Source organism: Rhinopithecus roxellana, chromosome 4 (genome assembly GCF_007565055.1).
Source record: "Rhinopithecus roxellana isolate Shanxi Qingling chromosome 4, ASM756505v1, whole genome shotgun sequence".
Taxonomy (NCBI): Eukaryota; Metazoa; Chordata; class Mammalia; order Primates; family Cercopithecidae; genus Rhinopithecus; species Rhinopithecus roxellana.
Window position 1 is genome coordinate 82,879,250 of NC_044552.1, and position 12,821 is coordinate 82,892,070.

General features: G+C 37.9%; 1 protein-coding gene across 6 annotated transcripts in view; it reads left to right on the forward strand.

The window, feature by feature from the left end:
* The window catches only part of SMAP1 (small ArfGAP 1), a 192,442-nt gene that overhangs the window by 170,770 nt on the left and 8,851 nt on the right, over window positions 1-12,821 (forward strand). For all 6 annotated transcript variants that reach the window (XM_010371535.2, XM_030928337.1, XM_010371506.2 and 3 more), the window contains one exon: window positions 12,336-12,460. In XM_010371535.2, the coding sequence (XP_010369837.1) occupies window positions 12,336-12,460 (125 nt within the window). The remainder of the gene's footprint in view (window positions 1-12,335; window positions 12,461-12,821) is intronic.

The window sequence follows — 12,821 nt, forward strand, 5'->3', positions numbered from 1 at the left end:
GCTCAGAAGCATGCTGCTGTCCTCTAATGGGATCCTGGTTTTCCCCTGTAAATTGAAACACAGCGTGAATTGTGGGGGTAGGTGCCTTGAAGTATGATTTATGGTAATGCAAAGATGACGGCATATCTTCGTATGAGTGAGACTAGAAGAGACATTAACTTAAAACGTTTCCAGAAAATATAGAGAAAACCTGCATGGCGATAGTTCAGTTACACATCTACGGATCCTTGGGACTCATGCCTTCTTTATCACTCTTAACAGTTTCATAATAGCGTAATACTTAAGACTAGTTTTAAGAGATTTGATCTTTCCTTTAAGTGGGACTTTAATGAACCTACTTTATTTTTTGTAACTCAGTAACTCAGGTAAAACCTTTCTTAAGCTCACCTTTCCTGATCTACTACCCATTCAAAGTTCAAACATAAAATGCTTTATATTATATATATTTTTTAGCAGAGGTTGTCCAATTTTTTTCCAAGAAGGGCCAAATAGACATTATTTTTGGCTTTGCAGGCCTTATGATCTCTGTTGCAACTAGTCAACTCCCATTGTAGTGTTCAAGTAGCCATAAACGAACCTGTAAATGAATGAGCATGCTTATGTTCTGATCAACTTTAAAAACAGGCCTGCGCTAGGGTTTGCTCACCCCTGCTTTATGTTCCCGATGGTACCTACAAGAGCTGCCTCATATTTAGATATTAATTCGTGTTTGAAAGCTGTAGGACTACTATTTATTATAGTACTTTACTCTCTAATACCACAAACAGGGTGAGATACTTGAGCTGCCTCCAGTCTTAGAAATTACCGAGGGCCTTGGGCCCCTCTTGACTAAGTGCCAGATTGAATAATCTCTGAATGTACCAGATTTGAATCAAATACAGACATATCCTGACTTGAGTATGCACGTCCTATGTTAAAATAGAATTAAAATCAGCTTCTAGGGTTTGTGAGAAGAGTGCTTTTCGGGTCCCCTTACTTGGGAAGCTAGTTTAGGACTGTGAATTATACTAGCCTGTGTCTGTTCTTTGTTGTTTATTAGTTTTAAAGATGATAAAAATTGACAGACTGCTTACCAATTGGTTAGGACAGTTCCCCCAGACTAATGCTTCTATTCAGTGGGGCTTATTTTTGGAGTGTGGGGGCCTAAGACTGCCTCTGAGAATAAAGTCTTCAAGGGCGAGCGCATGCTTTGGGCATAAGGCTTGAGAAGAATTACTCATAACTGGCCTTGGATGTGACCCTAGAGGTTTCAGGTCAACCTCCCATTAATGGTTCCTGCAGGGGTTCTGTTTTGTGGCCATTGTGTACCACATGCACACTGCAGAGCAGCCTGGTTCCTTGTCGGGAGGCGTTATCCACAGCCCTACCAGGAACAGAATTGTATGTGTCAGGGGTGCACTGCCAAGGATGTCTGGGGTGACCTCATCCTCTCAGTGCCCCAGAAAGCATCTCACAAAGAATCGAGTCATGATCTTGGTAATGAAAATCTAGCTCAGGGGTGTACGCTTGAGTTTCTGTTTTGGGCAAGTTGATGAGAAAAGTTTGTAAATTTTAGTTTCCCCATTCATGCTTGTGTTCAGGAAATAAAAGCTTTAACATATGACAGTGGTCAAGACAATGCTAGTGAAATTAAGCCATCAGTATATAACCCATTTTATTATTAGCAACATATACACAGTTTTATATGAGAGAGATGAATACAGAAAGTACTCTACTTACCTTTCAAGCAGAAAATTCCTACAGAAAAATTTCTAGCCATTTCTCAAAGCCGCCCATGTGCTATAAAGCAAATTTGGGAATGAACTGAGTAAAAGAATGCCAGATTTAGCAGCAGTGGTCCTGGTGATCCATAGTTCCCAGTGGACCTGGAAAGCTGCTGGTGTCCTAGAGCTACCTGTTTGACCAGATCCGGAGGACGTTTGTGTAGTTGTGTGCACATCCCCCTTTTCTTGGAGGAGGATTGAAGGTGGGGAGGACTACAGCAGAAGTGCCCAAGAAAATTTCATAGTCTCTTATGTTTTTCAGATATAGTTTAAAACCTGATAACAACTTGATTGCCTCTGCTCAGAAAAGTGTACTCAGTGAACTATTGTTATGAACTATTATTATCCTTTCAAAAAGGGGGTCTTAGGGATTGGTTTATTCTTATGTAATCATACCTGCATAGGAAAGAAACTGCAGTTACATAAATATATTGGTGTAAGGTGACTAGCAGTGGGCAGATACTTGCAAGTGGTCCTGAGTCAGTACCAGGGCAGTTGGTGAACTGGCACCTGGCACCAGAAAGAGGTGCCATTGGGGGAGTTGATGATATCACAGACTTTAGAAGAGAGCAAGAAGGGACAGCTTCTTGGAAACAGCACAGAACCTCCAGAGAATGTGCTGGAGGATAGGACAAAGAGGAGTAAAATTGACCTCTGAATGAGGCAACTTCAAACTACAAGTAACAGGAAGCCTGAAAATGGCGTAAACAGAAGGCATCTAATTATCTCATTCGAAGAGAAATCTGGAGACATGGTGGTTTGGGGCTGTGCAGTGGTGGAATGGTGAGTGCAGGGAGCCGGGTTCCTCTTTGCTTCTCCTCATTCTGCCACCCTCATCACAGTACTGGCTTGACTCTGGAGGCTTGTCCCCTTATGGCCAACACATGGATGGTGCAGCATCCTATCCTCATAGGACCACGCCTAAAGGATGGCTTTTCCTCACCAGTTTCTTTTCTCAGGAGGAAAAACTTGCCAGAAAATTCCCCAGCAGGATTCCCAGGGTACGCTTGGTCAGAATTGGATTGTATTACCTCACTCTAGTTGCAAGAGAAGCTAGGAAAATAGTATTCATCCTGTAGAGTGGAGTAGGCTTTGCCAGCAAGAAGCGCCCAGATGGGGCTTTGGTAGTCTGTGGTATCTGGCACAGTTGTATTTCATCCTGACAGCAGCTCTTTAGGGTACACACCCACACACACTTTTTCCTTTTTTTTTTTTTTTTTTTAATTAAACTAATAATAATAAAACTAACAACTAATAAGCTAACAGAAATTAATTTCCAAGGCATTGCTGCTATACAATAGAATTAGGATTCAAACCTAGATCTGTTTAATGCCAAAGTCTAATTTCAGCTCTTAAGATGAACCAAAGCAAGGCATCTAACCCAAGTATTAAATTATCTTATTATGTTAATAATCAGATACTGCTAACTGTATGCCAGGGGCTGTTTTGAGTGCTGACAGATATTTATTTACTGAATTTTTGCAACAGCTCTGAGATTGGTGAACTATTATTATTTCCCTTTTATAGATGAGAAAACTGAGGCACAGAGAGGTTAAGTGAATTGCACAAGGGCACACCGATGGTAGATTACAGAACTGGGATTTAGACTGAGTAGTCTGACTTCAGGGCTCATATTCTTAACACTGTGTTGAGCTGTGATAGAAAATAAAACTCTAACAGGTGAGATTATGCTACACAAAATAGACATTGGACCCATTCATCAAATCAATAGACGGCAGTATTAAGTCGTGGGGGCATGATCCTTGGTTTAGAGGTAGTACCTGTGTTTTGTCTGCCCTCTAGCAGCTTGGTCTGGGAAATGGAAATAGGAACTCTTCTGTAGCTGAGGGCCAGAATAAATGGTGTGCTTTATGTGAAGCACCTAGCACAGTAACTTGCACACAGTCCTGTACTGAGACTATAACCTGAACACCAGGTCATGGGGGATCACCAAGAGGTAGTACAGGCCTTTGAAGGAATGTGTGGAGAAGGGACTCAAAAATTATGCTGAGTAACACGGAGTAGGACTCCTGCTGGGTTATTCCTTGAATAGCCACTACCATTAGAGAGAAAGAGGGAGATAGAGGGAAACAGTGATTACAAAGCATAGTCTGTGGCCTCTGATGGATTTCCAGCTGACTAAAAGAACTGAGGAAATTGGGTGGCCTCAGGAATCTAGTTTATCAGTATTTTAAACATTTAGAAAGAAATTTGGTGTATACAATTTGGTTTCATATTTATATATTTCTTGTTTTTTGAGGCCATAAAATGGTGCAGTGATTTGATATATATTTATTTTTTAAGCAATCAGTTCTACAAAGCTTCCTCCTGATACCACTTCTCAACTATTTCAGATAGCTCTAAATCAGTATGCGTGTGTGTGCACACATGTGTGCATGTGTGTGTGGTGTCTTCTGAAAGACAGTAGCACTATGGGGCTTTTACCCTTACACAGCATCATAGTGCCTGTGCATAAGGGAATCCCCTGCTCAAAAGTTGGCTGGTTTGTAGAAATGTGTAGTAGATTTCCCTGCTGGTACAGTAGACTGGCAGTTTGGTAGTGGCTTGAAAAGGTAGGGCCAAATACAGCAAGAGGATTAGGATTATCTTTTAAGACCATGTTAGTCGTTTTAGCAAATTAGCCTAAATACTATTTAACTGTATGAAAAATTAACTGAAAAATAAAAATAAATAGCTCCACTTAGCTCTCAGGCACACTTAAAAAAATTGAAAACAACATAAAGCTTAAAATTTTTAATATGCTTCAAATGGACATTTATGACTTGAATTTACTAAAATAAGACAGACGTGAGTTGATTTTACAAATCAAGTCCTGTGTTTTAATATAAAGGAATTCCAAGTAATAATAAAAATTAAGGATAAAACTAGATGGTTTCTTGAGTAGAAAATAAAAAGGGTTCTTTGATCAACGTGAAAATTTAGAAAGCTTTAAGGAGTTTTGCCATTAAAGAGAGAATCACTGAATATCATGGAAGCAGCCTTCTTTAAACAGTGCTGTTTCCACTTCAAATTCATCCTGCTTATGATGACGCCTGACTAGTTATGGAAGAAGAATTAGATTTGGGACTTTTTGTTGTAGCAAGGGTGTACTAAAGGTATAAGGTTCATGCTCAGTCAAAAATGGTAATGAAAAACAGCCATTTACTTATCACATTCTTATCTGCCTTAAACTAGATTAATAATACATAAAATCTCATGTTGCTTTTTGACATTTTTTCTTATTTGTGCAAATAGATTATGACCAGCTAATGCCTCTGACATTCAAGTAAAGGATGAATTCAATTAATATTTATTGAGCACCAGCAGAGTTCATGGAACACTGGTAAACACCAGAAGATGCAGCTCTGTGTGTTTATAGTAGTGCCAGAGGGGGATGGGATTGCCATCCAGAAACTGGAAACTGGAAGACAGAATTATCGTTGAGGGAAAAGATGGGATTATCTAAGAGAACAGGTTGTGAGAATTCAGTTTGAAATCTGGATTAATGCTAAAATTCCAATTTAAATTATATTTTCCTTAATTCAGAGGTTGATTTTTCTTGCTGCTGCTAGAGGAGAAGAAAATAAGTTTATTTTGTGCTATGCAAACTTATTTCAAGTATAATCTAATGTTTTATGGAGGTCACCTTTAGAGTGAATAACAGTTGGAAAAGATAAGCAGATACCCAGATAAATGCAGCTTTTAGAGCCGTACCTTTGTAGAGGATCTTATGATTCAAAACCCATCTGTATCTTATCATAGGGCACACAAGTGCTATGTTAGGACAGTTGGAACAGATTAGCAGGAGGGTAAGATATGGCTCCAGCCAGTGAGGTAGCAGGTAGAATAGTCCTGTGAGGTGCTGTGACAACAGTGATGCACAGAGCTTTGGACAGAGAGGCGTTGGAGACACATTTATGATTGAGAGAAAGAATTCCAGCCTCACTGTACTTGTTAACCTGGAATGGGGAAGCCCTGGTGTAGGGATTCTAGTTAAGAAGCAGTTGTAATCTCACAGGCAGATAGTTGCATGGAAGCTGTGTCTATGAAAACAGAGGAAGAGGAGCCAGTCCAGGATATTGGTAGCAATGGCTGGGGAGTCTTCAAGGAGAATGTGGCTCTAAATTCTTAAGAGGCGATTTTCCAGGAGGAAGGATCAGCTAGGGCTAAATGTGCTGGTGGTACGTAGGATGAGGACTGAAAAGGATTTGTAGCCAGGAAATTGCTGGTAATTTTCAAAAATAGTGTCATTATTTCACTTTTCTCCCACAAAAGTAGGATCACCTGAACTACTAATTGTTTTCCACCATGGCTCTGCTGTCACCAAGAAATCCTCCCATAACCTGTGTTCGGAAAGCATTACAATTAATCATTTATTATTTGCTTTGCGCCAGGTATTAAGTTAAGGAGGCAGCTGCACTCTTCCTGGTGACGAAGCAGGTGGGACTGTTCATGGGCTCTGGGCTATGAACGTGGTGCCAGTGGGGAGTAAAGAGGCTTCTGGAGTGCTGGGCCATGCCTGTTCAGCCTAAGAACATTCAGATGCCATAAAAACTAAAAGTGAAAAGGATAAGATGCTTGGGAAGGCTTCTACTTTGCAGCCCCTGGATTAGTGGAACATTTGGAGGCAAAGTTGGTAGGCCTGACTGACCAGCTGTGGGTGGTATGGCCTGCAGTTGAGGTGGTGTGGGTGTTGTGGACTCAGGAGTCATCCTGTGCCTCAGAAATGAGCTTGGCCAAGTACTGTGCCTGGGCTGGGTAGTGAATCTAGCCCCTGCCCTCAGGGCACTATTTTAGGGAGGTAGGTCAATTTGTAACTCTGGGTAGGGAATGGGCACCTGTTTCTGCCTGAGAATACTGGGAAACATTTCTCAAACTGATTGGAGCAGTTGAGTTTTCCGGGTGCACCATCGAGACCCATGTTGAAGTCCTAGGGTTACTGTGCAGATTCCCTCCAGGTGAGGTAAGGATTAAACTGAGAAACTTTATTGATCAGAGTATCTGGCACATAGTACTTAAATAAATATTAGTGTTTAAACATGTATTAAAATATGAAGTGGTGTATTCTTATTTCCTTTTTGTTTATAAATTGTCATTTAAAGGCACTTGGAATGTGCCAAGGGGAAGACACTGTAGTTAAAAATACTTTATTTACCTTATCTTCATTTGGATTATTGGTGTCAGATGAATTCTGGTATAGTTACAGTTAATAGAATCAGCTGGCTCACTTACCATATTGAGGCTTTTTAGGTGACAAGAGACTGGCCCTCATGACTTTGTCATATTTGAAATGTTACCTCTTTCTAACATCTCTCAGTGTCATGATGTGAAGTGGGCCAGTGAATGCATGCATGCTGGGCATGCCTTCTGTTCTTGGAAGTTGTAGCACTGATTTTAACAATTTTTTTCTGCAGCTGAAAACATTTTAACCTTTTCCTGTCAGTTTCTTTTATGTGGGCAGTTGAAAACATTCATCTACCTGTTCAGTTCCCAAATAAGACACTAGCCTAACATCTTAAGGTAATGAAGAAAGAAAATACTTACCTACAAGCTACTTAACTGTAGGTTTGATGTCTTGCTTTTAAGATTGAAATCCCATCTTCATTTTACTGCATTGTCCTAATTTCTTCTGTTTCCTCATTGCCTTTTCAAGGGGTCCTTTGTGCTTCATTATCATTCTTTATGATATTGTTCCCAGCTGAATTTCCTCCATTTGCCCTAGGCTTTTCTTGTACTCTGGATCTCCCATTATTTTTATTGTCCACCAGCTACTGTTTCTGCATACTAATTAAAGGGGGACTGCTGCCTCCTGCTGCTCCCACCATCATTCTGTAGCTGAGCAAGGTGCATGTCTACGGTGAATTCTGATTAGTTTTCACAGACATCCCCTTATCTCATAGAAGGCACTGCGTGGTCTGATGTTCTCTCTCCCCTGAAAGAGGAATTTTCCGTGTGTGTGTGTGTGTGTGTGTGTGTGTGTGTGTGTGTGTGTGTGTGTGACTGTGTATTTGTGTGCATGCACCAACAAGGTATAACCCATGCTGATTTACATGTTTTTCTTACATTATGGTGATTTACACTATTTAATTTGAATAAGCCTTATACTTTCTAAATGTTACAGTTAATTATCTGAAAAACTGTTGTCAACATCTTGATGTTGTGGCCTCTGAGCTTTTATTAATCAGCAAAGACCATGTTATTAGTGGGCCCATGATCAAAAGGATGCATTTAACTCCCAATAATTTGTGAATACTCTTAGTTGACAAAGGCCTGATTATATCCCACAGTTGCTTCCGGGAGCCCAGTTTGCTCACTGAAGACCATATCCACCTGAATCCCTCCCTATAAATTGAAAAGATACTGGTGTCAGTACAGGACAGTGAAGTGGGGACAGGATGAGGCAAATGTTGAGTATGGCACTGATTGATTTTTGGGCTGTTTAACTGCTTCTCAAACTTAGTACAAATAATTATAAACTATTTTAAAGTTTTTAAAAAATTTTCAGAACTTTAAAGTGATTTATTTATAATTAGGTGGAGTTGAAATTACATAGCTTTTGATGAAATATGGTTTAAAGAAAAGAGCACTAGCCTAGGTGTGAGAAGACTCTGTTCTAGTACAAATTTTTCTGCTTAAAAAGGTGAATGACATTGAGGAAGTCTTTTCATTGCTCTGTGTCCTAGTTGGTATAACTGGAGATAATGGAAGGAGATGCCCTTCTCATCTTGCATAGGGACAAAAATGATAACATGTAAACATTCTTTAAAAACATCCAGGATGAATGTGATATTTATAATGATGGTAGTGATAATGAGTCTTTAATTGTCCTTTTTGAACACTGAAAATTTAAAACGCAATGACCTTCAAAATGAATTGAAGCAATCCCTTTTAAATAATGTGTTAAGCAAGCCAAATGTTGTAAGTAAAATTGGCAACCATTGAAAACTCTTTGGGAACTTGTATTTACCAATTTTGCAAGGCTGAGAAGTTTTCATTTCTGTTAAGAATTTGTTTTTTCAACAATTCTGTGAATGCATAGCTTTGATAGTAACTAGAAAAACTGATGGCTGTGAAATCCAGAACCCACCATTAAGGTGGGTAACCCATCACATGGGGAGAAGATGGAGTAGAGACAAAAGAGGGGCAGGTATGTTGCAGATGGTGAGAGCAGAGAGCAATCACCTATGCTCATCACAGGGATGCTGTGTAGAGAAAAATCTTGGGGAGGCCTGGCAGAAAGTTCCTTACCTCAGGTTTTTGGGGGGTATGAGAAAGTCTTCCTTAACCAATTGAAAACAGTGTCAGCCTTGCCACAAAGATTGCTGTCCCTAAGCAGGTGCTGCTTCTATCTCATTCTAAAAAGGATTCCAAGTCCCTCAGACAGAGGCTAGTTTTAATATAGTAATAACAATAATAAAACACATGGAAAGAGAATATGGATTTGTTCATAGTGCAGTGGTAAAAACAGAATTCAAGTTACATTGCAGTGAAGGGACATGAGCTGTGTAGACTTTATATAGAGGAATGTGGATGTCCACCATTTTGTTTTTAATGGTGAAAATCTGGAAACTACCTAAATTCTCTTGAGTCACACATTGAATAAATAAATTATTAATAGGCACATGCAGTATCACAGAATGCAAACCCCCTACCTACACATACATAATTTATATAAAGAAGACTATTTTTGTATGATCTTATGTACATTGTTTTTAAAATTGTGGTAACAACACATAAAGTTTATCATTTTAAATGTTTTACAATATATAATCAGTGGCATTAAGTACATTCACATTGCACAACTGTCACCACCATCTATGGTGGGTACTTTTAGTTTCTTCATTTTTGCATGGTTTGAATCTCTTACAAGAATGTGTTGCTTTTACAGTAAACATTGAATAAGATTACAATCTAAGACTTTGCTCCTGCTCTGTGATGCTGGACAAGTTATTAGTCACATATGTGATACTAAAGGGGGTGAAAGGTAAAATAAGACTTCAGAAACCAAATAATATGCTGTGTGTTGTTTTGCGGGTTAGAAAATACATTGCTAGATATCAAATGTGGTTTAGATTTGAAAGTGTAAGTAAATATTCTGAGTGGAGTCTAAGGTACTAAGTAGAACAGACTTAAAATTTCTGACAGCTGTACAGTTTATAAAAGTAATAAGACATAGCATTGGCTTGTAGTGGATGAACTTTGTGATTCTCACTAAGTGCATCCTGGGCACACTGGTGTTCTGTGAACATGTGCTGTGGTAAAAAGCAATTGATGGTATTTTCTCAGTTTGCCAAAAAATCAATGGGATTTTCTGATGTTAAATTTTTTTTGCCATAAATTTGTCTGATTTTGTTTACTACTACTTAATAAAGTAAAAAAAAGTGTAACGGAAAAACTGGAAATAGTTGCTTATATTCAGCTTGTCACCATTTTTTTTCCTTTTATTTTGGTTGTAGTTTACATTGTTTCAGAGGACACATGCTTCTATTTGAGTTTAAATTTTATAAACATATAAAATTTTTACATATATAAATATATATACATTTTATATATAATAGTTATATTTGCAACTAATAAAGTGCTTCCTCAATTCATGTGATAGAATGAAACATGTCTAGTTGATGATGATGTTTGCCCATCTCCAACTCTGTAGCTCACAAGTTAAAGCACCACTGGCTTATATGTCATTATTATTGGACTTTCTTTACTGAAGTGTAGATACAAACAAAAAAGGTATTCCTTAGTTGTGTTTTTAAACCTCGAATGCCTTGTCCCTTTAAAAATACCACTTTATTTCTGGCTGATATTTATATAATGTACTATACATCATGTAAATGGGGTATGGAATGAACTAGAAAACAAATTGTCTCTTTAAGAAGGTCTAACTTTAAAATGAATATTGCCATTTGAAAGGGTTAGAAATGAAAAAAATTATTTTCATGTATGAGTCTTAATTCTTTAATAGTTGTCTCAGTTTAAAATTCTATATATTACAAATTATAATAATCTACATACATTGTTTTATTGCTTCACCTTTTAATTGTCCATAGTACTTGATATAGATATAACATGTATAATACATATCAATACATTTCTTTTAATGGTTGTGATAATGTGATATCACTGAAAATGACTTGAAAAATTTGCAGTTGAATAACTTCCAAATTAACCTAATTTGGACTTTACACACTCTTATAAAATAAATAGTAAAAAATATTTTATTTTGATTATGTATTAATAATTCTTTGTAATTCACTGAAGCTTAAACAGGGAAATAAAAGATACCAATTTCTGTAGTTATACTTGGAAAAAGACAAGAACTCTCTAAGTTTCTGTAGATTGTGGTAGAAATATGAATGAGATGGTAGATCCTCCACTGAATTTGTTAATATATGAGTATCTACTTTGTGCAAGATATCCCATTCATTGTTGAAAAGATTTTTAAAGATGATGGATTTCCCTTTGATGAGAGTATGGTCTATCAAAGAGAGATCAAATGAGACTGGAAATGGTTAAGACAGAAGATGTATTAGGCTCTAACTCTCAAGAGGCTGGAGTTGTGATGCTCTGAACTGTTACTTGGTTGTGGTTACAGAAAACTGAACCCTGTGAGATGTTCCAGTCCCAGAGTGCTGTGCATGCAAACTCGACCTACAGCACTCCACTTCGATCCGGCCCCCAGCCCTTATAAATGTTCACCAACATAAAAAGGGGATATAAAATAAGCCGGTTTTGAATTTTTGAAATTACAGTTTTAAAAACTGTTTTTTAATTTGAATTTTATAGTAGGAAGCTCTGTCAGAGTCCCTTTCCCTGTACAGTGCAGTGGCTTGGTACAGCCATTACTAAAAGTGGCTGTGCTGGAATAAAGAAAGGATTTATTTTGGAGTTCTATGGATACTTCCTGTAGAATCAGTTTAAGTATTGTATGTATGTTTCCTTTTTCCGATCTAGTTTTCTTCCATGTTGTGACTTCAAAACATAACATTTCATCAATGTTATTTCATGGTAGGTAAAAAACTTACTTCCATGGTATAAATCATCAAAGCTTATTTCCATGGTAGGTAAAAATTATATTATCTCCAAACATACACACCCTCACACATACATTTATGGAGAGGGATTATGAGTGTGGTATCAAATTTCACCTTAGCCCCTTACCTCAAAAGTAGTTTTTACCTCATAAGGTTATGAGGATTAAATGAGTTGATACATGTAAAGTACCCAGAACAGTGCCTGGCATATAGGAAGCACCATAAAAACCTATGATCTTATTTAAAAAATTAGGGTACAAAATAATGTGAACAGTATGATACCATTGGTTAAAAAGGAGGTTTGGATATATACCTAGAAACCAATGGATAAAGAATATTTCTGGGGGAATCAACAAAACTGGAAATGGTTTCTTTGGGAAAGGGGATACTGGGGTGGGTAGAAGGAGAACAAATGTTTTACCAACTTTTGAACTGTTCTTTTTTTTTTTTTTAACCATATATCAATTTTTAAAATAATGCCATGTTTCAGGTAATTTAAGATACTCTACTTTAAGACAAGAATCTATATTCTTTTCAGATGGCCCTGCTGTGGCACCAGTGACCAATGGGAACACAACGGTGCCACCCCTGAATGACGATCTGGACATCTTCGGACCGATGATTTCTAATCCGTTGCCTGCAACTGTCATGCCCCCAGCTCAAGTATGTGATAAGAATATGGTTTTATATGGTCGCTGCTTATTTCCTTTTTGAAAAGTTTCAAAATTTCAATTTTGGAAGAATTGTTTCTGAGCAGTAACTGATTTAAAAGTCTCCTGTTCTTTAGGCCAGGGGTTTGCAAACTAAGCCAGCAGCTTCTTTTTGCAAATAAAGTTTTATTGGCACACAGCCGCTCCCACTGATTTACATACTGTGTGTGGCTGCTTTCCTGCTACAAAAGCAGAGTTAAATATTAACAACAGAGACTGTATAACCCACAAACCTAAAATATTCACTATCTTTAAAGTTCTAACCCTAGCTTTAGGGAAACAACAGTATTTAGAATGAACAAGTGGAAAAACCC